This window comes from Palaemon carinicauda, chromosome 32, assembly GCF_036898095.1.
Source record: "Palaemon carinicauda isolate YSFRI2023 chromosome 32, ASM3689809v2, whole genome shotgun sequence".
Classification (NCBI taxonomy): domain Eukaryota; kingdom Metazoa; phylum Arthropoda; class Malacostraca; order Decapoda; family Palaemonidae; genus Palaemon; species Palaemon carinicauda.
This window is the reverse complement of record NC_090756.1, coordinates 15,837,485-15,864,345: the sequence shown is the minus strand read 5'-3', so window position 1 is coordinate 15,864,345 and position 26,861 is coordinate 15,837,485. Positions and strand designations below refer to the sequence as shown.

Genomic DNA, 26,861 nt, shown 5'->3' with positions numbered 1-26,861 from the left:
GCATAGGTTTGTGTTACAGTTACATAACAAAAGGATTTTGACGAAGGAAAAATCTATAAGAAAACCCAATCAATTTTCTTTGATTCTAGCCTTCTGGAAGCAAAAATGTATAGAGACGGTCTGACCAAAGATCGGGTTGCGATCTTAACCTTTTAGAAGTGTACGATGCTTTCAACAATCCTGGAGCAATCACTGGTGTGGGAATCCGTATGGACCTAGTCTACCATGACGAAGGAAGTTACAAAGGAGTGTTACCATCCAGCCAGATCTTTATCGTGTAGGAGAGAATGAATTCCTTCCATCCATTTCCTAACAAGAATATTCACTATGTTATCAGCATAATCTGGTCCTTATTTATGCCTAGCCATGGGACTGGTTACCAAAGAAATATGATTCTCTGATCATGGCAAAAGTTAAACAGTTTGTTCTAGAACATTGCTTCCTGGAGAGGGACAGAACGAGCCCATAGTTGAGAAAACCGCAGTAGAGACTCACAAACTAGTAGGTATCAGAAAAGTTTACGCAAAAGCTCAAGGTGAAAGGGAGTCTCGAGCTCTGGTTTTAAACTACAGTAGAAACCAAAGCATAGAGAAGAGGAGAATAATGGACCGAAGAATATGTATCTGGGTGAGCTTATCCTTCGGGTTAACGGAGCGTGAGAAGTCTTCCCTGCTAGCAAACTGTACGATACTTTCCGTTTCTTTAATGGCTGACAGCATATTACTTGCCGTTTCTCTGATGGCTGATCGTACATTCTTACTTTTAGAATGGGTTGTAGGTACTTAGTCGACTTTTCTACGAAGAGTTGACAATAAAAACCAGGAGAACCGTTAGAAAGACTTTGATCGAATTCCTCTACTTCATGTTCATTCAGGATTCGAAGGCCCACTGGTAACAGCTACAAAGTCGAAAAAGGTTCTTGCCTGCTTTGTTGGGGAATGCTAAGCTTCGGGTCTAGGCCAAAGTATATAATTGCACTCAACGAAAGGACTAACAAGAAGCTGCTCAAACGATTCTAGAAGTTTTTCTTCCTCCTCTTAGCAAACTCAGTCCACTGGAGAAGCAGCCAAAACCAACACTCATCACTAGGGGATGACTGCAAACAGTCATGGCCTAAGTAGATAAAAAGAAAGCAGAAAAGGATAGATGGATGGTCATGTCACAAACCTGGCAGACTTTGTCCCAGGTTCACCTGGACACAGTCACATCACAGAGCACTCAAGTAGTATATTTCATCCAAAAAAATGTGATGATACAGGCACAACTAAAATACTAGAGTAGCAAACTACAGTATTTCAAACAAATACTGTGATGATACAGGTAAGTACCTCAGATTACAGTAATTGACTCGCCAGCAAAATGTACCCTACTCAATGAAAGAGCAATGCAGAATCTTTTCAGTCATTAGGACAGTTTGCTTGACTCTCAGAATGCCTCAATTGACATGGGGCAAATCAAAATTATGGCAAAAGAGGGTACTGTACTAAGTATAAATATTATAAAAAAACACAAAATGGGAACAACATTAAGGGCTATTTCCTCTGAGGAAATTTATTTCAATAGAAGTCTAAGTGGCTTTTTGGAAACATCCCTGCCTGGCGATCACCGGACAGGGGTTCGAGTCCTGTCAAGCCCAATATTTTCTTGTGTTTGTATCCTCGTCATCCTTGCGAGCTAAGGATGGGGTGTTAGGGGAAGCCTATAGGTCTACCTGCTCAGTCATCAGCAGCCATTGCCTAGCCCTCCCTGATCCTAGCTTGGGTGGAGAGGGGGCTTGGGCACTGATCATATGTTGGCATGGTCCGTCTCTAGGGAGCAATGTCCTGTTACCTAGGGCATTGTCACTGTCCCTTGCCTCTGCCATTCATGAGTGACCTTTAAACCTTAAACAATGCAAAGATATGGAAAAAGGATCTGGTATTGGTTTAGTACATTGATCAATATAAACTTTCAAATTGTTGATATTTTCTTCTGAATATCATTCCATTGTTTTCACTCCTTTTACTAAAAAGTTCTTGTGAGTAGACATGCAATACAATATCTATAACAATATCTTCCATGTGTATCTTATTAACTTTAGTAGTTAATTAGGACAGCCATGCCTTCTCCATCATAAGGCTTAATACTACATACAGTGGAACCTCTACACACGAACGTATCTACATCCGAATTTTCCAACATCCGAAGTAAAATTCGAGCAAATTTTTGACTCTACACCCGAATTTTATTTCGACACACGAAGTAGCAATTTTCGTCGTACCGGTTGTATCCGAATTTTTCGACACGCGAAGTACAATTCGAACACGTTCCTACTCTACACCCGAATTTTTTTTTCGACACCCGAAGTAAACAATACTCGTATGCGTAGTCGGTGCTCATAGCGCCTGATGTGTTTTTTATTTCCGCCAATAGAAGGCAGCACTTCAACCTCGGAGGGACCCTCAATTAGCGTGGCTCTGGTCAGTCCTCTGTTCTCGTTGGCTTTATGTGGTTGTGCCCTGTGCGTTCTGCTATTAATTGTGTTTTAATCGTGATTTTTTACATTCATCCTTTTACGGTATTTTACGAAAATCATGGGTCCTAAAAGGCTTAGTTTCGCAAGTGGTAGTGGTAGTGGTGAGAAAACGAATAAGGGAATGCTTTCTTTAGAAGTAAAGCAAGGAATTATTGAAAAGCATGAGCGTGGCGTCCGTATGAGTGAACTTGCAATAAGTTCCGCGCAAATAAAAGAGGTGTTAGGAAAATATCAAGACGTGGTCGACTTCATCGACAAATACCATCCAAAGAAATTGCAGGTTTGTCGTGTAGCTGCGCAGTTTGATGATGTTTCCCTACCTTATTTTCGAAACATTCTGAAAAGCTGTACCAAGCAACTTTCTATCGATAGCTTCTTTAAAAAAACTACGAAGCGAACTCGTGATGAAGAGGAAGGAAGTGGTTCAAAGAAAACAGCAAAGAGTGAAGAGAAAAAAATTCAATCAATTTTAAGTGTAGAGAGTGAAAGTGATTAAAATTAATCATCAAAAAGAAAAAAAGAAAATGTAAAAAAAATATATAAATTATAAAAAAAGTTATGTTAAAGTTCACTTAGTGTAAGTTAGAATAAGTTACGGTAGTGTACGTTTATCGTAGTTAACCTCTCTACCTCCTCGCCGCCCGTCCGTCTCCTCTCTGCATAGCAAGACTAACAACACCTGCGCTGGAGTTTCTAAGGTAAAGTGACGCTAAAAACCCGTTTCTTATTTATCATTTTTTGCTAATTCTTCTTATTTACATGTCTATTCTTCTTATTTACATGTCTATTATCTAATTTAGTGTTCATTATTCTCATGGGAAAATTATGTGTAGTAGTTTATTAAGAAGTTATCATAGGTTTTTGGGCTCAACCACGGATTAATCCTATTTCAATGTATTCTTATGGGAAAATTCGTTTCGACATCCGATCAATTTCTACATCCGAAGTTGGTTCTGGAACGGATTAAATTCGTATGTAGAGGTTCCACTGTAGTACTCTAGAAAATTTTTATTCCAGCTGTGACAGTGTAGAATGACCTTCCAAGTTGGGCAGTTGAATCAGTGGGACTTCAGAAGTTCAAACTTGCAGCAAATGTTTTTATGTTGAGCAGATTGACATTCTCTTCATAGTTTATATATAACAGATTTATTTTAATGTTGTCACTGAACTTAAAATACTTCATACAAATTATTCATCATTTCTCATGTATTTTATTTACTTCATTATTTTCTCTCCTCACTGTGATACTGTATTTTTCCCTGTTGAAATCCACGGACTTGTAGTATCCTGCTTTTCCAACTAGGGTTGCAGCTTAGCTAGTAATAATAGAAATAAAATGCATAAATTTTCTAAGGCAAATGCACTAGTAACTGGTTTTATCCTCTATAATTTCACTAAAGTTGTGCCATGAACATAAAACATCCCTAATTGAAAAACTGAGTTTGAGCTACAGGAAAATGGGGTTGGATGAGGACTATCTCCCTATCCTCACTTTGAACAGGTGCAAAGCTTAGCTCACACTTGCTTGGCTGTGAGCTGCTACTAGCTTAATACTCGCTATTCCTTCTAGCAGCATACTGGGTTAAGAAACAGGTCTTGGGGCTAGCAACGTCCTTACTAGTGGGTAAAAGGCGTGAGAAAGATATAAAACAATAAAATAAAAATACATATCCGTATTATTATTATTATTACTAGCCAAGCTACAACCCTAGTTGGAAAAACAAGATGCTATAAGCCCAAGGGCTCCAATAGGGAAAAATAGCCCAGTGAGGAAAGGAAATAAGGAAATAAATAAATGATGAGAACAAATTAACAATATATCATTCTAAAAACAGTAACAGCATCAAAACAGATATGTCCTATATAAACTATTAACAACGTCAAAAACAGATATGTCATATATAAACAATAAAAAGACTCATTTCAGCCTGGTCAACATAAAAACAATTGGTCCAAAATTAAAGACATTAAGAAAGCATAATGGTTGAAATAGATGTGGACAAGTAAAATATAGATAAGTAATAAAAAAAAGTTAGCATATTATAAGGACCTACTAATACAAGTAACAAATATACATAAGTTTTACCCTACAAACAGAAAAGAGCGAAGACAAAATACAATAGCAGAAGGTCCTCAACTTACAGACATTCAGAGATACAAACCCAAATCCAACTGAAATCACATAGATCTTGGATATTGTATCAAAAGTTCACAATGGAATACCGCAATAAAACAATATCATGTAATTTAACCCTTTTACCCCCAGGCTATTTGGAACTTTCCAACCCTTAACCCCCAGGGGTTATTTTTTTTCAAGCACATTTTGCAGTATATTTTTTTCAAATTGCTCTAACAGCCTTAATTTTCGTCATAGAGAGGTCAGGTTGGTCTCATTCTCTTGGAAAATGCCTGAAGTTTCTCAAAAAAATATCAAAAATATGCAAAAAAAAAAATGTAAATAGCAGTTTTTTGCAATGACATACCAGTACGTCCATGGGGGTAAAGGGATGAGTTTTGTGAAACGTACCAGTACGTCCTTTGGGGGTAAAAGGGTTAATGCAGTAATCAAGACGATCTTTGCCAGATGAAACTGGACTATTTGTTGACCTTTACAGCCGAGAACCATAGGCACGCGAGTTAGTTGATACCTAACCTACAACAAAATTTAACAAAAATGTTATTTTGATAAAATAAATTTTTGAATATACTTACCCGGTGATTATAATAGCTGCAACTGTTGCTCGACAGAAAACTCTAAGGTAAAATTCGCCAGCGATCGCTACACAGGTTGCTGGTGTGCCCAACAGCGCCATCTGTCGTCCAGATACCCAGTACTCAATGTAAACAAAGAACTCAATTTTCTCCTCGTCCCACTGCGTCTCTATTGGGGAGGAAGGGAGGGTCCTTTAATTTATAATCACCGGGTAAGTATATTCAAAAATTTATTTTATTATCAAAATAAAATTTTTCAATATTTAACTTAGCCGGTGATTATAATAGCTGATTCACACCCAGGGGGGTGGGTAGAGACCAGCAAAATATGTTTACATTATTATGAGCTAAGAATTTTTATTTCATTTTAGAAGTTATCAAAATAACAAAAACAAAATAAATAGGTACCTGGTAAGGAAGTCGACTTGAACAATTACTCTGCCTTTTTAAGTACGTCTTCCTTACGGAGCCTCGCGATCCTCTTAGGATGCTGATCGACCCCTAGGATCTGAAGTATCAAGGGTTGCAACCCATACAACAGGACCTCATCAAAACCCCTAATCTAGGCGCTCTCAAGAAATGACTTTGACCACCCGCCAAATCAATCAGGATGCGAAAGGCTTCTTAGCCTTCCGGACAACCCAAAAAACAACAATAAAAACATTTCAAGAGAAAGATTAAAAGGGTATGGAATTAGGGAATTGTAGTGGTTGAGCCCTCACCCACTACTGCACTCGCTGCTACGAATGGTCCCAGTGTGTAGCAGTTCTTGTAAAGAGACTGGACATCTTTCAAGTAAAATGACGCGAACACTGACTTGCTTCTCCAATAGGTTGCGTCCATTATACTTTGCAGAGATATATTTTGCTTAAAGGCCACGGAAGTTGTTACAGCTCTAACTTCGTGCGTCTTCCCCTTAAGCAAAGTTCGGTCTTCCTCACTCAGATGTGAATGAGCTTCTCGTATTAACAATCTGATAAAGTCTGACCAAGCATTCTTTGACAAAGGCAAGGATGGTTTCTTAACTGAATACCATAAAGCTTCAGATTGGCCTTGTAAAGGTTTAGTACGCTTTAAATAGAACTTAAGAGCTCTAACAGGGCATAAGACTCTTTCTAGTTCATTGCCTACGATCTCCGATAAGCTGGGGATATCGAAAGATTTAGGCCAAGGCCGAGAAGGCAGCTCATTTTTGGCTAGAAAACCAAGTTGTAGCGAACAAGTGGCTTTTTCTGACGAAAATCCTATGTTCTTGCTGAAGGCATGAATCTCACTGACTCTTTTAGCCGGGGCTAAGCATACCAGGAAAAGAGTCTTAAGAGTGAGATCTTTCAGGGAGGCTGATTGTAACGGCTCCAACCTGTCTGATATGAAGAATCTTAGTACCACGTCTAAATTCCATCAAGGGGTAGCCAAACGACGCTCCTTGGTGGTCTCAAAAGACTTAAGGAGGTCTTGCAGATCTTTATGTTTGGAAAGATCTAAGCCTCTATGCCGGAAGACCGATGCCAACATGCTTCTGTAGCCCTTGATAGTGGGAGCTGAAAGGGATCGTCCTTTTCTCAGGTATAAGAGAAAAACAGCTATTTGGGCTACAGAGGTACTGGTCGAGGATACAGAAACTGACTTGCACCAGTCTCGGAAGACTTCCCGCTTCGATTGGTAGACTCTAATGGAAGAAGCTCTCCTTGCTCTAGCAATCGCACTGGCTGCTTCCTTCGAAAAGCCTTTAGCTCTCGAGAGTCTTTCGATAGTCTGAAGGCAGTCAGACGAAGAGCGTGGAGGCTTTGGAGTACCTTCTTTACGTGTGGCTGACGTAGAAGGTCTACCCTTAGAGGAAGACTACTGGGAACGTCTACTAACCATCGAAGTATCTCGGTGAACCATTCTCTCGCGGGCCAGAGGGAAGCAACTAACGTCAACCTTGTCCCTTCGTGAGAGGCGAACTTCTGCAGTACCTTGTTGACAATCTTGAACGGTGGGAATGCGTAGAGATCCAGATGTGACCAATCTAGGAGGAAAGCATCTATATGTATTGCTGCTGGGTCCGGGACTGGAGAGCAATAGATTGGAAGCCTCTTGGTCAGCGAGGTTGCAAAGAGATCTATGGATGGTTTACCCCAAGTGGCCCAAAGTCTCTTGCACACATCCTTGTGGAGGGTCCATTCGGTTGGAATTACTTGCCCTTTCCGACTGAGACAATCTGCTATGACGTTCAAGTCGCCTTGGATGAACCTCGTTACTAGGGAGATGTCTTGACCTTTTGACCAGATGAGCAGGTCCCTTGTGATCTCGTACAACGTCAGTGAGTGGGTACCTCCTTGTTTGGAGATGTACGCCAAGGCCGTGGTGATGTCCGAGTTAACTTCCACCACTTTGCCTCGAAGGAGAGACTTGAAGCTTTTCAAGGCCAGATGTACTGCCAACAGCTCCTTGCAGTTGATATGCATGCTCCTCTGACTCGAGTTCCACAGTCCTGAGCATTCCCGACCGTCTAGTGTCGCGCCCCAGCCCACGTCCGATGCGTCCGAGAAGAGAACGTGGTTGGGAGTCTGAACAGCCAGGGGAAGACCCTCTCTTAGGTTGATATTGTCCTTCCACCAAGTCAGACAAGACTTTATCTTTTCGGAAACCGGGATCGAGACCGCTTCTAGCGTCTTGTCCTTTTTCCAGTGAAAAGCTAGATGGTATTGAAGAGGACGGAGGAGTAGTCTTCCTAGTGACACAAATTGTTCCACGGATGACAGCGTCCCTACCAGACTCATCCACAGCCTGACTGAGCAGCTTTCCTTCTTCAGCATCTTCTGGATGGATAGCAGGGCTTGATCTATTCTGGGGGCTGATCGTCTTGTTGTTCAGCAACGTCCTCATCAGAGGGTTCCTCATCCGAAAACTGATGAGGAAACGGCAACGGAGTGGGCAACGTCAGGCTCGCTGAGTCCGGTCGCACTGGTGGATGCGTGACGGAGCCGGACGCAATATCATGGAACTGCTGCACAGTCTGTGAACTGTCAACAACCATGGGTGCGCGAGGAAGCACAGCGTCAACCCGAGACTGTCTAGACTGTCTGGGTTGTGCAGTCAACACCCTACCGGGTTGCTGAGGTTGACGCACTGCGTCAAAACAAGTCACCTCTGCTGGTTGTTGAACGTCCTGAACGTCAACAACCACCTCCGAGCGTCGTTTAACGTCAACGTGCGGCTGGCAACCCACACTGGGTCGCATCGGTGGAGGAACCACCTCAACTGGCAGACGCGAGTAGGTTACCTCAGCGTCAACAGGGCACACAACCGACCGGTTGGAAGGTTGTTGGCCAGAAGGTTCGGTAGCAACCTTCTCCGCATTAAAGTCCTCTATCAAGGATGCCAGCTTGGACTGCATGTCTTGCAGCAAAGCCCATTTAGGGTCTACGGGAGCAGGTGTGGCAACAGACGGGGTTAGCGACTGAGGCGGTACCGTTTACCATCCCTGAAAGCCTTGTTATGCGTGACATAATTGTACAGCAAAACTTCAAAGGCTCGAAAACAGCTGTGAAGTTGACCAGTAAACAACTTGGAGCGTCTCCTGGCTAGGCGCCAGGGAGAGTCTACAAGAATTGAGAAGTCTATCTGGGCAGAGGCATGAACTCCCAAGCCGAGAACTTCTCTCGTGTTATATCAGACTCTCGCTCTATAAACCAGTTTAAAAGAAGGGAAAGCAAAGGCTGTATCCCCCAAACTCCTCCTGGTGAAAAACCAGTCGCCTAGCCAACGTAAAGCTCTCTAGGAGAGCGAGAGAGCACTAGCTTAAAAACAACGGCTTCGAAGTAGCTAGGCCTAGTGTAAGCTCTGACGTTTAGGCGAACGAGGAGCAGCAGTTACAAAAAGATCCGGACAAAGATCCTTAAAAAAATCATCATGATTTAATTAAAGTCCATAGGAGGCTAAGCAGCTTTAGGCTCCACTCCATCTGACAGAGTCCTCAAGGGAATATCAGTAGTAGGGAGAACAGCAACTTCCTCATCTACAGGAACCTTGTCCGATAAAAGCTGAGTCTCAAGCAAGGGAGAGACCTACCGTGGTGGCAATGCTTTACAAGCAGAGTCCACACTCACTGGTGCATTAGTAGCGGACCAGAACGCAACGTCATGTAACTGCTTGACAGTCTGTGAACTGTCAACAACTGAACTGTCAACCACAACAGGTGCGTGAGGACGCACAGCGTCCACTCGAGACTGCTTTGACTGCCTAGACTGAGCAGTCAAAACAACTCTAGAATGCGGAGGTTGACGCACAGCGTCAAAACAAGTCAACTCCGATTGTTAGTGAACGTCTTGAACGTCAACAGGAGCATCAGCAAGTGGCCTAACGTCCAAATGCGGCTGAAAAACCACACGAGACCGCATCGAGTGTGGTTCTAAACAACCTGACTGACGTGACTAAGCTACGCCAACGTCAACAGTAAGCACAAAGGAACGTTAGGTTGGCTGAAAGCCAGGATATCGATGAGATAAACGGCTAGACTCAACGGACTAATCGGCAGAATAGTCTTCCATAAGGGAGGCAAGCATATACTGCATGTCTTGCCATACAACCCATTAAGGATCAACGGAAATGGTTGTGGTAAGAGACGAGGGTAACGTCTGTGACCGCAACACTTTGCCTACAAAAAAAGACTCTCGGAGTCTGTGTTACGCTTTTGTTAGGCGGCGAGCAGTTATCCGATGACTGCATAGGGTCAGAGCTGTCCTAATGGTTGTAACCAGGACGCTGGACCTGTCCTGAAAGGACTGACTTTCGCTTAAGGGCTTCGAAACCTTGTGACAGGTTTCTTATGCGAAAAGCCTTCGGATGACGAGGAGAAACAACGTCTCTCTCGTCTTATGGTAGGGGAGATCTTGGTAAGATACTCCCGATACCATAGAGGGAAAACGTCTGTTCGTTGGTCAAGGCCTCTCGAACCCATAAGTCGTTTGACATTACTTCTCCCCTGGGCTTGGGAGCATGTAAGAGGTCCCGGACTAGGTGAACGACAGGCACGAACAGACGAACCCTCGGACGCAACACTGTAACACTTTGCGCATATCACTTTATCACTTCGATTTTCTGTTTTGCACTTATTTCACTGAAATCGAAACTTTTACTGATTTCTACCTGAAACACGCAATTCTACCCTTCATTAAAAGGTAGTAATTGCGAAATCAGTCGTATAATGCAAGCTCATTAATACCAGCAAAAAACAGAAAACATATTTTAAGATAAAAAAAAAAATCAGTGGCTGGGAAAGAGACTAAACACCAGTTCATAAAACTACGTTTTCAATCTCTCACCGCACATAGCCTGGGGACGAGAATAAAAAAAAAACTAAAACGTTTTATCCTACCTCCCCGTACAGCGACTAGGGACGAGAGTAACTCGAGAACAACGTTACCCGCTTGAACGGAATGTTTTCTCTCCTCTCTCTCCCTCCGTCTCTATCTCTCTCTCTCTTTCTCTCTTGAATTCGCACCTAAGAGAAGAGCCCAATATATTTCGTCAAAAAACCATGTTATTTGACTACAGTGAACCCTCGTTTATCGCGGTAGATAGGTTCCAGTCGCGGCCGCGATAGGTGAAAATCCGCGAAGTAGTGACACCATATTTACCTATTTATTCAACATGTATATTCAGACTTTTAAAACCTTCCCTTGTACGTAGTTCTGTTAACAAACTACCCTTTAATGTACAGAACACTTAATGCATGTACTACAGTACCCTAAACTAAAACAGGCACAAATATTAAAGGTGATTTTATATCATGCATTTCCTAAACACGCTAAAAAGCACGATAAAAAATGGCAACCAATGTTTTGTTTACATTTATCTCTGATCATAATGAAGAAACAAACTGGAGGTAGAGCTTTGCTTATTACCCAGACATATTTCCCATACTTTTCCCTTAGAACTACATCACATCTTCCTACTTTAGATATATATATATATATATATATATATATATATATATATATGTATATATATATATGTGTGTGTGTGTGTGTGTGTGTATATATATATATATTTATATGTATACACATATACATACCTACATATATACATAAATACATGCATTCATATATATATATATATATATATATATATATATATATATATATATATATATATTACTGTATATATATGGGTTATGGAAAAAATCCGCGAAGTGGTGAATCCGCGATGGTCGAACCGCGAAGTAGCGAGGGTTCACTGTAAAGGAAAAAACTGAAAGGTTTTTCAATTAAAAAGTTCCTTTAAAATAGAATTTAAAACATTTAAGCTAAGAAAGAATGAACAAAACGTCAGAATCGATTTACTCTTACTGCAAAGTGAAACCGTGATACACTCTCTCTCTATCGTAACGATAGAGCGCATGTTGAACGTCCTGAACGTCAACAACTGCGTAGCATAAATAAACTAAACGTTAGTTCATCTTTGAAAACAGTACGAAGACTATCAAAGAAATTCTTTCATAAAATATTACATTTAAAAAGTTTTAAATCCTTAGCTCTTTAAAAGCTAATTACGATATAAAGGGCTCAACGTTGATTAACTTCGGTTTCCAAGTTAGGACCGCCTACTCTCAGGAAAGGTCTATATAAACAAAACATTAAAATTATTTTTATATGTTTATAATAAATGAAAAGTTAATCGAAGAGGCCTAATAAAGGCGGAGAGATATAAAATATATAGAGGAAAATCTATAACGTGATATAATTACTAAAAGCCTAAACACACTTCCGTCTAAGGGAAGTGTCGGCCATTTAAAAGTGAAAGAAAGTCCATACTCTCTTTGTCACCATAATTTAATCTATCCAAAACGTTCAAGATTTAAGATGAAGATAACACACCTGCACAGCGAAAGCTCAAAACTAGAATAGTGTACTTCACCAATTAGTTGTGAAAACAAATCCAGTTTAGCAACAGCGAATAAGCACGTCTTGTCGGGAGCACGACAGAGAGAAAATTGAGTTCTTTGTTTACATTGAGTACTGGGTATCTGGACGACAGATGGCGCTGTTGGGCACACCCGCAACCTGTGTAGCGATCGCTGGCGAATTTTACCTTAGAGTTTTCTGTCGAGCAACAGAGTTGCAGCTATTATAATCACCGGCTAAGTTAAATATTGAAAATTTGACTTATAAAGAGCTTCTAGGAACCTATTAAGTTTGAAAGTTGAGGACTTTCCGTAAATACATCTTCAATTTACCCCAAAATACCTTAAAACTAAGCCTCAAATAACAACATTCTTTCCTCGTTTCAATACCTTCTAATTTACCTACAAAAGAGTACACACGGTGAAACTCACATAAAGATGGAAATCTGTCTTAATCTGCTCCCAGTTGAAGAAAGGAAACCGTTTCAAGATTTCATCATAAGGACACTTTTTCCGGTGTAAATTCTGTGGAAAACAAAAATGTAATAACAGCATTAGAGAGAGAAGCATCTTCGCTGAGGATGGGTTCGTCTTTGTATCTTCAAGATTGATAAAGTAAAGAACAGATGCTGAGTGGATGGAACATAATTAGGGACAAATAAAACCAAAATGCATCTCAAATTTCAAAAGTATTTTGTACTTTTCCTAACCATACAAACACGAGTCCTTCATGGGAGCATGACTTCCGCAAAGCTGGTGTCGTTGTTTAAACTTTTAACGAGGTCGTACTATGGTGGTCGCTGCTGGGTTGGAGGTGTGCCGAGCCCACCAACAAAGCCTAACTTAAAGCTCTTAGGTTTTCATGGTTAGGAAAAATCATAAACCAGTTAAATAGAAGGACTAGTAACTTGCGACTTCAGGTTACGAAATTTGGATGCCAGTATCTGATGATGCATCGCAAATAATTATATTCGATATAGAATAATGGCCAAGTTAGGGCTTTTCTAGCATTTTTATTCAATTCTAGTAACTTATGGGGAATCATAGAATGGGTCTATCTAAACTGTAGTAAAAAAATAAATTTAATCTGGCAAAATTCTGAAATACTGACTGACAAAGCTGAGAAGTCTTAGATAGAACAGACACTTTTGTAAGGACTGTAGCTTGTCCCAATAATTCTCTTAGGAATCTATTTCTTTTATATTTCAAGGGTCTTTGCTAACATCAAACAATGTCTATGAAGTGAACTATCTATGACAGTCAAGAAAATTACAGGGATGAACCAAACACCTAAGTATTATCATTTCCAATTGATGAAGTGGAGTGAAACCGTTGGATAATGCTATGCCAAATGAGCGTTCCAGTTTGCTACAGCATAAGCAGATTCATGCTTTTGCTCATCACTTTGACTGTGAGAGAATTGCATTTAAAGGAGGGAAAAGACCAAGACAGACACCAAACATTGCCCCTGAAGTTTCAAAGTCATGCTTAAGGGAGGTCCCCTCAACATCCAGAACTACAACTGCTTCAGCATAGACCCCAGCTGAAAACAAACAACTTCGACCTGATGCTGTGGATATGATAGGCGACTAACACCTCGTTTAAAAATGTTATTTTGATAATAAAATAAATTTTTGAATATACTTACCCGGTGATTATAATAGCTGCAACTCTGTTGCTCGACAGAAAAACTCTACGGAAAAATTCGCCAGCGATCGCTACACAGGTAGGGGGTGTACTCAACAGCGCCATCTGTCGTTCAGATACCCAGTACTCATTGTAAACAAAGAACTCAATTTTCTCCTCGGTCCACTGCGTCTCTATTGGGGAGGAAGGGAGGGTCCTTTAATTTATAATCACCGGGTAAGTATATTCAAAAATTTATTTTATTATCAAAATAACATTTTTCAATATTTAACTTAGCCGGTGATTATAATAGCTGATTCACACCCAGGGGGGTGGGTAGAGACCAGCAAAATATGTTTACATCATATGAGCTAAGAATTTTTATTTCATTTTAGAAGTTATCAAAATAACTAAAACAAAATAAATAGGTACCTGGTAAGGAAGTCGACTTGAACAATTACTCTGCCTTTTTAAGTACGTCTTCCTTACGGAGCCTCGCGATGCTCTTAGGATGCTGAGCGACCCCTAGGATCTGAAGTATCAAGGGTTGCAACCCATACAACAGGACCTCATCAAAACCTCTAATCTAGGCGCTTCTCAAGAAATGACTTTGACCACCCGCCAAATCAACTAGGATGCGAAAGGCTTCTTAGCCTTCCGGACAACCCAAAAACAACAATAAAAACATTTCAAGAGAAAGATTAAAAAGGTTATGGAATTAGGGAATTGTAGTGGTTGAGCCCTCACCCACTACTGCACTCGCTGCTACGAATGGTCCCAGAGTGTAGCAGTTCTCGTAAAGAGACTGGACATCCTTAAGATAAAAAGACGCGAACACTGACTTGCTTCTCCAATAGGTTGCGTCGATTATACTTTGCAGAGATCTATTTTGTTTAAAGGCCACGGAAGTTGCGACAGCTCTAACTTCGTGTGTCCTTACCTTCAGCAAAGCTTGGTCTTCCTCATTCAGATGGGAATGAGCTTCTCGTATTAACAGTCTGATAAAATAGGATAAAGCATTCTTTGACATAGGCAATGATGGTTTCTTAACTGAACACCATAAAGCTTCAGACGGGCCTCGTAAAGGTTTAGTTCGTTTTAAATAGAACTTAAGAGCTCTTACAGGGCATAAGACTCTTTCTAGTTCATTTCCAACCATACGATAAGCTTGGAATATCGAACGATTTTGGCCAAGGTCGAGAAGGCAGCTCGTTTTTGGCTAGAAAACCAATTTGTAGAGAACATGTAGCCGTTTCAGATGAGAATCCGATTTTCTTGCTGAAGGCATGAATCTCACTGACTCTTTTAGCTGTGGCTAAGCATACCAGGAAAAGAGTCTTTAAGGTGAGATCTTTCAGGGAGGCTGATTGTAGCGGCTCGAACCTGTCTGACATGAGGAATCTTAGTACCACGTCTAAATTCCAACCAGGTGTAACCAAACGACGCTCCTTCGTGGTCTCAAAAGACTTAAGGAGGTCCTGTAGATCTTTATTGTTGGAAAGATCTAAGCCTCTGTGACGGAAGACTGATGCCAACATGCTTCTGTAACCCTTGATAGTGGGAGCTGAAAGAGATCGTTCTTTCCTCAGATATAAGAGGAAGTAAGCTATTTGAGTTACAGAGGTACTGGTCGAGGATACGGATACTGACTTGCACCAGTTTCGGAAGATTTCCCACTTCGATTGGTAGACTCTAAGGGTGGATGTTCTCCTTGCTCTAGCAATCGCTCTGGCTGCCTCCTTCGAAAAGCCTCTAGCTCTCGAGAGTCTTTCGATAGTCTGAAGGCAGTCAGACGAAGAGCGTGGAGGCCTTGGTGTACCTTCTTTACGTGTGGCTGACGTAGAAGGTCCACCCTTAGGGGAAGTGTTCTGGGAACGTCTACTAGCCATCGAAGTACCTCGGTGAACCATTCTCTCGCGGGCCAGAGGGGAGCAACTAGCGTCAACCTTGTCCCTTCGTGAGAGGCGAACTTCTGCAGTACCTTGTTGACAATCTTGAACGGAGGGAATGCATATAGATCTAGATGTGACCAATCTAGGAGAAAGGCATTTATATGAACTGCTGCTGGGTCCGGGATTGGTGAGCAAAATATTGGGAGCCTCTTGGTCATCGAGGTTGCGAAGAGATCTATGGTTGGCTGGCCCCAGGTGGCCCAAAGTCTCTTGCATACATCCTTGTGGAGGGTCCATTCTGTTGGAATTATTTGTCCCTTCCGACTGAGACAATCTGCCATGACATTCAAGTTGCCTTGGATGAACCTCGTTACTAGTGAAATGTTTAGACCTTTTGACCAGGTGAGGAGGTCCCTTGCTATCTCGTACAACGTCAGAGAGTAGGTCCCTCCTTGCTTGGAGATGTACGCCAAAGCCGTGGTGTTGTCCGAGTTCACCTCCACCACTTTGCCTTGAAGGAGAGACCTGAAGCTTTTCCAGGCCAGACGTACTGCCAGTAGCTCCTTGCAGTTGAAATGCATTGTCCTTTGACTCGAGTTCCATATTCCCGAGCATTCCCGACCGTCTAATGTCGCACCCCAGCCTACGTCCGATGCGTCCGAGAAGAGAACGTGGTTGGGAGTCTGAACAGCCAGGGGAAGACCCTCTCTTAGGTTGATATTGTCCTTTCACCAAGTCAGACAAGACTTTATCTTTTCGGAAACCGGGATCGAGACCGCTTCTAGCGTCTTGTCCTTTTTCCAGTGAAAAGCTAGATGGTATTGAAGAGGACGGAGGTGTAGTCTTCCTAGTGACACAAATTGTTCCACGGATGACAGCGTCCCTACCAGACTCATCCACAGCCTGACTGAGCAGCGTTCCTTCTTCAGCATCTTCTGGATGGATAGCAGGGCTGGGGGCTGATCGTCTTGTTGTTCAGCAACGTCCTCATCAGAGGGTTCCTCATCCGAAACTGATGAGGAAACGGCAACGGAGTAGGCAACGTCTGGCTCGCTGAATCCGGTCGCACTGGTGGATGCGTGACGGAGCCGGACGCAATATCATGGAACTGCTGCACAGTCTGTGAACTGTCAACAACCATGGGTGCGCGAGGAAGCACAGCGTCAACCCGAGACTGTCTAGACCGTCTGGGTTGTGCAGTCAACACCCTACCGGGTTGCTGAGGTTGACGCACTGCGTCAAAACAAGTCACCTCTGCTGGTTGTTGAACGTCCTGAACGTCAACAACCACCTCCGAGCGTCGCTTAACGTCAACGTGCGGCTGGCAACCCACACTGGGTCGCATCGGTGGAGGAACCACCTCAACTGGCAGATGCGAGTAGGTTACCTCAGCGTCAACAGGGCGCACAACCGACCGGTTGGAAGGTTGTTGGCCAGAAGGTTCAGTAGCAACCTTCTCCGCATTTAAGTCCTCTATCAAGGACGCAAGCTTGGACTGCATGTCTTGCAGCAAAGCCCATTTAGGGTCTACGGGAGCAGGTGTGGCAACAGACGGGGTTAGCGACTGAGGCGGAACCGTTTACCATCCCTGAAAGCCTTGTTATGCGTGACATAATAGTACAGCAAAACTTCAAAGGCTCGAAAACAGCTGTGAAGTTGACCTGTAAACAACTTGGAGCGTCTCCTGGCTAGGCGCCAGGGAGAGTCTACCAGAATTGAGAAGTCTATCTGGGCAGAGGCATGAACTCCCAAGCCGAGAACTTCTCTCGTGTCATATCAGACTCTCGCTCTATAAACCAGTTTAAAAGAAGGGAAAGCAAAGGCTGTATCCCCCAAACTCCTCCTGGTGAAAAACCAGTCGCCTAGCCAACGTAACGCTCTCTAGGAGGGCGAGAGAGCACTAGCTTAAAAACAACGGCTTCGAAGTAGCTAGGCCTAGTGTAAGCTCTGACGTTTAGGCGAACGAGGAGCAGCAGTTACAAAAAGATCCGGACGAACATCCTTAAAAAAAATCATCATGATTTAATTAAAGTCCATAGGAGGCTAAGCAGCTTTAGGCTCCTCTCCATCTGACAGAGTCCTCAAGGGAATATCAGTAGGAGGGAGAACAGCAACTTCCTCATCTACAGGAACCTTGTCCGATAAAAGCTGAGTCTCTCACTGGTGCATTAGTAGCGGACCAGAACGCAACGTCATGTAACTGCTTGACAGTCTGTGAACTGTCAACAACTGAACTGTCAACAACAACAGGTGCGTGAGGACGCACAGCGTCCACTCGAGACTGCTTTGACTGCCTAGACTGAGCAGTCAAAACGACTCTAGAATGCGGAGGTTGACGCACAGCGTCAAAACAAGTCAACTCCGATTGTTAGTGAACGTCTTGAACGTCCACAGGAGCATCAGCAAGTGGCCTAACGTCCAAATGCGGCTGAAAAACCACACGAGACCGCATCGAGTGTGGTTCTAAACAACCTGACTGACGTGACTAAGCTACGCCAACGTCAACAGTAAGCACAAAGGAACGTTAGGTTGGCTGAAAGCCAGGATATCGATGAGATAAACGGCTAGACTCAACGGACTAATCGGTAGAATAGTCTTCCATAAGGGAGGCAAGCATATACTGCATGTCTTGCCATACAACCCATTAAGGATCAACGGAAATGGTTGTGGTAAGAGACGAGGGTAACGTCTGTGACCGCAACACTTTGCCTACAAAAAAAGACTCTCGGAGTCTGTGTTACTTTTTGTTAGGCGACGAGCAGTTATCCGATGACTGCATAGGGTCAGAGCTGTCCTAATGGTTGTAACCAGGACGCTGGACCTGTCCTGAAAGGACTGACTTTCGCTTAAGGGCTTCGAAACCTTGTGACAGGTTTCTTATGCGAAAAGCCTACGGATGACGAGGAGAAACAACGTCTCTCTCGTCTTATGGTAGGGGAGATCTTGGTAAGATACACCCGATACCATAGAGGGAAAAACGTCTGTTCGTTGGTCAAGGCCTCTCGAACCCATAAGTCGTTTGACATTACTTCTCCCCTGGGCTTGGGAGCATGTAAGAGGTCCCGGACTAGGTGAACGACAGGCACGAACAGACGAACCCTCGGACGCAACACTGTAACACTTTGCGCCTCGGACGCAACACTGTAACACTTTGCGCATATCACTTTATCACTTCGATTTTCTGTTTTGCACTTATTTCTACCTGAAACACGCAATTCTACCCTTCTTTAAAAGTTAGTAATTGCGAAATCAGTCGTATAATGCAAGCTCATTAATACCAGCAAAAAACAGAAAACATATTTTAAGATAAAAAAAATCAGTGGCTGGGAAAGAGACTAAACACTAGTTCATATAACTACGTTTTCAATCTCTCACCGCACATAGCCTGGGGACGAGAATAAAAACCTAAAAACGTTTTATCCTTCCTCCCCGTACAGCGACTAGGGACACGAGTAACACGAGAACAACGTTACCCGCTTGAACGGAACGTTTTCTCTCCTCTCTCTCCCTCCGTCTCTATCTCTCTCTCTCTTTCTCTCTTGATTTCGCACCTAAGAGAAGAGCCCAATTATATTTCGTCAAAAAAAAAAACATGTTATTTGACTAAAGGAAAAAACTGAAAGGTTTTTCAATAAAAAGTTCCTTTAAATTAGAATTTAAAACATTTAAGCTAAGAAAGAATGAACAAAACGTCAGAATCGATTTACTCTTACTGCAAAGTGAAACCGTGATACACTCTCTCTCTATCGTAACGATAGAGCGCATGTTGAACGTCCTGAACGTCAACAACTGCGTAGCATAAAAAAAAAACTAAACGTTAGTTCATCTTTGAAAACAGTTTTAAATCCTTAGCTCTTTAAAAGCTAATTACGATATAAAGGGCTCAACGTTGATTAACTTCGGTTTCCAAGTTAGGACCGCCTACTCTCAGGAAAGGTCTATATAAACAAAACATTAAAATTTATTTTTATATGTTTATAATAAATGGAAAGTTAATCGAAGAGGCCTAATAAAGGCAGAGAGATATAAAATATATAGAGGAAAATCTATAACGTGATAAGAATTACTAAAAGCCTAAACACACTTCCGTCTAAGGGAAGGGTCGGCCATTTAAAAGTGAAAGAAAGTCCATACTCTCTTTGTCACCATAATTAAATCTATCCAAAACGAGTTCAAGATTTAAGATGAAGATAAAACACCTGCATAGCGAAAGCTCAAAACTAGAATAAAGTACTTCACCAATTAGTTGTGAAAAAACTCCAGTTTAGCAACGGCGAATAAGAGCGTCTTGTCGATAGCTCGACAGAGAGAAAATTGAGTTCTTTGTTTACAATGAGTACTGGGTATCTGAACGACAGATGGCGCTGTTGAGTACACCCCCTACCTGTGTAGCGATCGCTGGCGAATTTTTCCGTAGAGTTTTTCTGTCGAGCAACAGAGTTGCAGCTATTATAATCACCGGCTAAGTTAAATATTGAAAATTTAAAGGTTTGTTTCAAGTACTTAAATGCACAGTAGCAATTAAAAAAAAACTACAACTCTAACTCACAAGTAATTTAGCTGCCACATACAGCTTGATTAAAGCTCCGTATAAACGGCGGCATTGCTGGAGCGAGACGATCTTCAACAAATCTTCCAGGAGATGCATGAGGGACTCCATGTTCTCTAGCGTTTTTTCTGCAAGCAGCTGAAGCCTTCTGACAAGGAGGGGAAATCCCCTGAAGAACTCTGGCCTCATATTTGCTTCTTGAAACTTTGCTTCAATTTCTGAAAGATGTATTCAATTAAATGTCAGGGTACAGATTCACAGTACTGTACTCAAAATCAAAAAGTGTGATTTTCCCATCCTCTAAAATCAAAACAAGGTATATTTTCCAAGTATTTTGTATTTCACCTAGCTATACAATGATCCAGTCCTTTAAATATAGCAAATTTTTGACAAATTTGAATTTTCCTAACCATAAATACCTGAGTTTTAATAAGCGTTGAGAGAAATACAAATTAATTAAAAAATTTATGACTTATTCCCATACATAATACAAACCTTAAACATTTAAGTGGAGGCTCACCCTTAGGATGGCAGAAATATCGATGTACTTTGATTCTGTAAAAGAAGCAAAATTCATGACTTCACGTCAACCTCTTAACCCTTTTACCCCCAAAAGGACGTACTGGTACGTTTCACAAAAGCCATCCCTTTACCCCCATGGACGTACCGGTACGTCCTTGCAAAAAAATGCTATAAAAATTTTTTTTTTCATGTTTTTTTATAATTTTTTGAAAAAATTCAGGCTTTTTCCAAGAGAATGAGACCAACCTGACCTCTCTATGACAAAAATTAAGGCTGTTAGAGCAATTTAAAAAAAATATACTGCAAAATGTGCTGGAAAAAAAATAACCCCCTGGGGGTTAAGGGTTGGACATTTCCAAATAGCCTGGGGGTTAAAGGGTTAACTACCTGAGCATAGGGATATCACAGGCGCTAGACAAGGCCTCCACTACGGACTAGTGCACAATCTAGAAGGAATCTACGTCCTTCTGGATATGAGTGTCCGAATGTATAAGCATTATAAGATGACTGGGAGCACATACCTTCTCTCCATCCTTCCCCTTGTACAGATGGATTTGGAAAATACTTCAATACAATAAAGTAAAGGAAAGGTTCTCTGCCGAGTAGCTTACCTGCATGGATCGTACGATCCAGGTAGGTAGCGGAATGATTGCTAAACCTTAAGGATGGAGAGGAAGAAAGGAAAAATGGCCAGACATTCTTACAGTAACTTTCATTCTTGGACTTAGATTGCGACCGCTATCTAAGACAAGACGCTTCTGGTCCGATGAGGATGCTAGGCTTCCTATACAACCTGCTGAACAGGTATCACAGGTCCTAAGGAGAATGTGTCAAGGGATTTGTGGGTATACTTCTGCAGGTAGTGGGCAGTGAAGGTTGTAAAACGATTCCAGACGCCTGCCTTCAGCAATTGTGCCACGGAAATATTCTTTCTGAATGCGAGGGTGGAAAAGATTAATCTGACATTGGTGGTTAACGGAATAGGTAGACTACTCGAGGCTTCCACAGAAGCAGAGTATACGAGTCTAATGGCCTTACGAGATCGGCTGAGGAACAACTTATGCTCTGGCTTGAAATGCCTCGTTCTCTTACGATAGTGCTGTAGAGCTCTAATATGACACAGAAGTAGGTCATCTCAATCGTTAGTCACATCTAAAAGAGAGGAGATGGAAAAAGACTCAAACCTAGGGTCATGGCCTGAGGGATTCCGAGTCTTGCCTACAAACTCCAGAACGAAGGTCATCGAGCCCTTTTTCCATCACTCGGAATGACTAATGGCACAGGAGATGCCATGCCACTCGCCTACTCTCTTCGCCAGTGTCAGACACCTGTCCAATGCTCTTCTTAAGGGCTTGTACGGAGTGCGTTTCAGAGAGCCAAGAACTTTCGTAACATCCCAAGATGGGATTCCAAGATCTCTGGGAGGACAGGACTGCTACCAGGTCCTCCTGAGAATAGACAACTCCCACAATGAGGAGAGGTCCAAGCCTTTCAGTTTAAAAACTTTACTCCAGACTAGGTAACAAAATTTTACCAGGGAGATTGAGAGAAACTTTTCTCATGAAGATAGAAGAGAGGAAGAAATCAGCAATTAATTGCAGAGAAGCTCCAACAGGAAAAACATCCTGTCCACAACACCAATCAGAGAAGACCAACTTTCCCCAACAGCAACTGCAGAAGATTTGCAGATATCTCTAGAAATCTCCTGTGCAGTGCCTCACAAAGGTCTCTTGCTCGGAGATGCTGGATAGTCTCTACCCGTAAAGTGGCAGTAGATGAGGCTGACAAAGGTGGTTGAGGCATTGCTGTAATTCCACTGGAATCTCAACTAAGAGCATGAGTAGGTCCAGAATCTATTAAGCAGTGATACCAGGGTTAGCCTGATGTCATCACAGTCTTGATTATTCAACGCATCAGGCAGAAGGGTGGAAAGGCATCTTACATCATGCAGACAGGTCTGGGACTGGCTATCGTTGGAATCCCTAACGGGCAAGAAGTCTTTCCACCACGCATGGAAGTAGGGGTCCTCTGATCCTATCACCTGCCCCTCATGGCTGAGCGAGTCTACCAAGACATTCCTCTATTATTATCATTGCTTACCAAGGTACAAGCCTAGTTGGAAATGCAGGATGCTCTAAGCCCACGGGCTTCAACAGGGATAACAGCCCAATGAAGAAAGGAAATAGAACAGTGTGCCTGAGTGTGCCCTCAACCAAGAGAACTAACCCAAATGATTTAATTATGGAGTGTCCTTCTAGAAGAACTGCTTACCATAGCTAAAGAGTATCTTCTACCATTACCAAGAGGAAAGTAGCTACTGAACAATTGCAGTGCAGTAGTTAACCCCTTGAGCAAAGAAGAATTGTTTGGTTATCTCAGTGTTGTCAAGTATGTGAGGAAAGAGGAGAATGTGTAAAGAATAAGTCAGACTATTCAGTGTATGTGAAGGCAAAGGAAACATGAGCCATAACCTGAGAGAGGGATCCAATGTAGCATTATCTGGCCAGTTAAAGGATCCAATAACACTCTAGCCTGGAATGTACCTTTCTAGTTTAGCCTCCAAAGACCACAGAGAGTTAATTAAAATGGTCACTGAAATACTAAATAAAACAATAGAATATTTACATCTGTGCAATTGTACCACATGCATAAACTGTTCAAATATCACAAATTCGTAGATAATTTGTATTTTTCCTAATTATACAAACCTTGGCTATTTAATAGGGGTTATTACTTTCGGTGTAACTGAAATGACGAGCCACTAGAATTTTAACGAGGGTTTACTACCCCACCGCTAGTTAGCAGGGGGTAGGGAGGGTAACTTGCTACCCCCCCCCCCACACACACACCTGTGCTTGAGCTCACTTTGCTTAGAGGTAGGACTTCAAGGGGGATAGGGCTGGCGGGCAAGTTTGATTTAATAGCTAAGGTTTGTATAGTTAGGAAAAATACAAATTATCTACGAATTTGTCATTTGTTCCGTAACTGACATATAAACCACGATATTTGATAGGGGTGACTCACCCATTAGAAAGGGTGGAAAATCCCGGCCAGTACTGGCTTTTGGCTTTGCCCGGGGACTCGGTATCTGAGTGTGTCAGCGCTCAACAATAAGGAGTCCCTACACCTCGCTAGAACCTTGCTATGCAAGGGCTGCGGCCTACGTAAGCTGTGTGTGAAGGTATAAAGTGTGACTCGTCCTAGGAAGTTGACCTGTAGTCCTTTAGAAGGAAACTTTAGGTTAGGACTCTCCCAATACCTCCTCGTCAGGGTATGGGGACGTGACAGTATTAGCTTAATACTAGGAACACAAGGAAACATGGTTTACTGCAGTGGTTTAAGGTCAGCTGTGCAGAGAACCCAAGATGCTGCTTTTTCCAAGAGAGGGGAGGATGAAGAAAAGAGTAAGGGCCAGACATACCTTTTCATTCATGCAGACTAAGACCGGGTAACAATGCCCTCAACCTTCTGCTACTTGTCCATTAAGGAGCCTGAGGTTTTAAACCAGCTGTTGTGCCGCCACCAAAGGGCCGATAGAAAATGTATCGAGCCTCCTGTGGGTCACGTCTTGCAGGTAGTGGGCTGCGAAGGTCGTCTGACGCTTCCACACCCCAGCTTGAAGAACTTGCGTCACTGGGAAATTTTTCTTTTCATGTGCTCTAGAGCGATGTGACGGAGGAGGGTCTGGATTCAGGGACAGATGAATCACCTTATGAATCCATGTCGAGATGGTATTCTTGGTGACCCTCCTCTTAGTCCTCCCAGTGCTCACAAACAATGCCTGCACCTGGGGACGGACTGCAGCCGTTCTTTTGAGATATAGCCTCAGACTCCTTACTGGGCAGAGTAGGAGATGGTCTGGGTCATCTGTTACAGAACGAAGACTCGAAATCTGGAAGGAGTCGAACCGAGGGTCCGACACCCCAGGATTCTGAGTCTTAGCAATAAACTCAGGGACGAATTTGAACGTTACCTTCCCCCATCCCCTTGAATGGGCGATGTCATATGAGAGACCATGAAGTTCACCGACTCGCTTGGGCGAGGCCAAAGCTAGTAGGAACACCGTCTCCCAAGTTAGGTGGCGATCTGAAGCCTGGCGTTATGGTTCATAGGGAGGTCTCTTAAGAGACCTGAGAACTCGATCCACGTTCCATGGAGGTCTCACTTCCGACTGAGGGCAGGTAAGTTCATAACTTCGTATAAGTAGGGAAAGTACCAGCGAGGAAGAAATGTCCACTCCTTTGAGCCTGAAGGCTAAAATGTTATTTTCATTAGTAAAATAAATTTTTGAATATACTTACCCGATAATCATGTAGCTGTCAACTCCGTTGCCCGACAGAATTCTACGGAAGGGATACGCCAGCTATCACTATACTAGAAGGGGGTGTACTCACCAGCGCCACCTGTGGCCAGGTACTGCAGTACTTCTTGTTGACACCACCTCAATTTTTCCTCGGTCCACTGGTTCTCTATGGGGAGGAAGGGTGGGTCAATTAAATCATGATTATCGGGTAAGTATATTCAAAAATTTATTTTACTAATGAAAATAACATTTTTCAATATTAAACTTACCCGATAATCATGTAGCTGATTCACACCCAGGGGGGTGGGTGAAAACCAGTGTACATGACTATAAGATAGCTAAGTATCCCGTATTTCATATAATCAGTTATTCAAAATAACAATGAAATAATAAGTACCTGGTAAGGAAGTCGACTTGAACCATTACTCTGCCTTTAATAAGTTCGTCTTCCTTACTGAGCGCAGCGTTCCTCTTAGGAGGCTGAATCAACTCTAAGGTGCTAAAGTATACAGGGCTGCAACCCATACTAAAGGACCTCTACACAACCTCTAACCCAGGCGCTTCTCAAGAATGAATTGACCACCCGCCAAATCAAAAAAGGATGCGGAAGGCTTCTTAGCCTACCGTAACAACCCAAAAAACAACAATAAAAGCATTCAAGAGAAAGGTTAAAAAAGGTTATGGGATTAAGGGAATGTAGTGGCTGAGCCCTCACCTACTACTGCACTCGCTGCTACGAATGGTCCCAGGGTGTAGCAGTTCTCGTAAAGAGACTGGACATCTTTAAGATAAAATGATGCAAACACTGACTTGCTCCTCCAATAAGTTGCATCCATAATGCTCTGCAGAGAACGGTTCTGATTAAAGGCCATCGAAGTGGCTACAGCTCTCACTTCGTGGGTCCTTACCTTCAGCAAAGCAAGGTCTTCATCCTTCATGTGAGAATGGGCTTCTCTAATCAGAAGCCTTATATAATACGAAACTCCGTTTTTGGACATAGGCATCGAAGGTTTCTTGATTGCACACCATAAGGCTTCTGACTGTCCTCGTATAGGTTTTGACCTATTAAGATAATATTTCAGAGCTCTGACAGGGCAAAGAACTCTTTCTAGCTCGTTACCCACCATGTTGGAAAGGCTAGGAATTTCAAACGATCTAGGCCAAGGACGTGAAGGAAGTTCATTCTTAGCTAAAAATCCGAGCTGTAAAGAACATGTTGCAGATTCGGATGTGAACCCAATGTTCTTGCTGAAGGCGTGAACCTCACTAACTCTTTTAGATGTTGCAAGGCAGACGAGGAAAAGAGTCTTGAGGGTAAGGTCTTTGAAGGAAGCTGACTGGAGAGGTTCGAACCTAGGAGACATAAGGAACCTTAAGACTACGTCTAGATTCCAGCCTGGAGTGGATAAACGACGTTCTTTAGAAGTCTCGAAAGATTTAAGGATGTCTTGAAGGTCCTTGTTGGAAGAAAGGTCCAAACCTCTGTGGCGGAGAACTGAAGCCAACATACTTCTGTACCCCTTAATCGTAGGAGCCGAAAGGGATCTCTCATTCCTTACATGTAATAGGAAGTCAGCTACTTGGGTTACAGAGGTATTGGTAGAGGAAACTGCATTGGCTCTACACCAGCTTCGGAAGACTTCCCACTTGGATTGGTAGACTCTACGAGTGGATACCCTCCTTGCTCTGGCAATCGCTCTGGCTGCCTCCTTCGAAAAGCCTCTAGCTCTAGCGAATCTTTCGACAGTCTGAAGGCAGTCAGACGAAGAGCGTGGAGGTTTGGGTGTACCTTGTCTACGTGAGGTTGACGTAGAAGGTCCACTCTTAGAGGGAGAGTCCTGGGAACGTCGACC

At 42.6% G+C, this 26,861-nt stretch overlaps 1 protein-coding gene across 1 annotated transcript in view; it reads right to left on the bottom strand.

The window, feature by feature from the left end:
• Positions 1-26,861, bottom strand: part of LOC137625278 (uncharacterized) — an 82,736-nt gene that overhangs the window by 43,754 nt on the left and 12,121 nt on the right. The window contains exons 2-3 of the mRNA XM_068356078.1: positions 20,184-20,401; positions 12,549-12,641 (exon numbers count right to left, since the gene is read on the bottom strand). Coding sequence (XP_068212179.1) covers positions 12,549-12,641; positions 20,184-20,401 — 311 coding nt within the window. The remainder of the gene's footprint in view (positions 1-12,548; positions 12,642-20,183; positions 20,402-26,861) is intronic.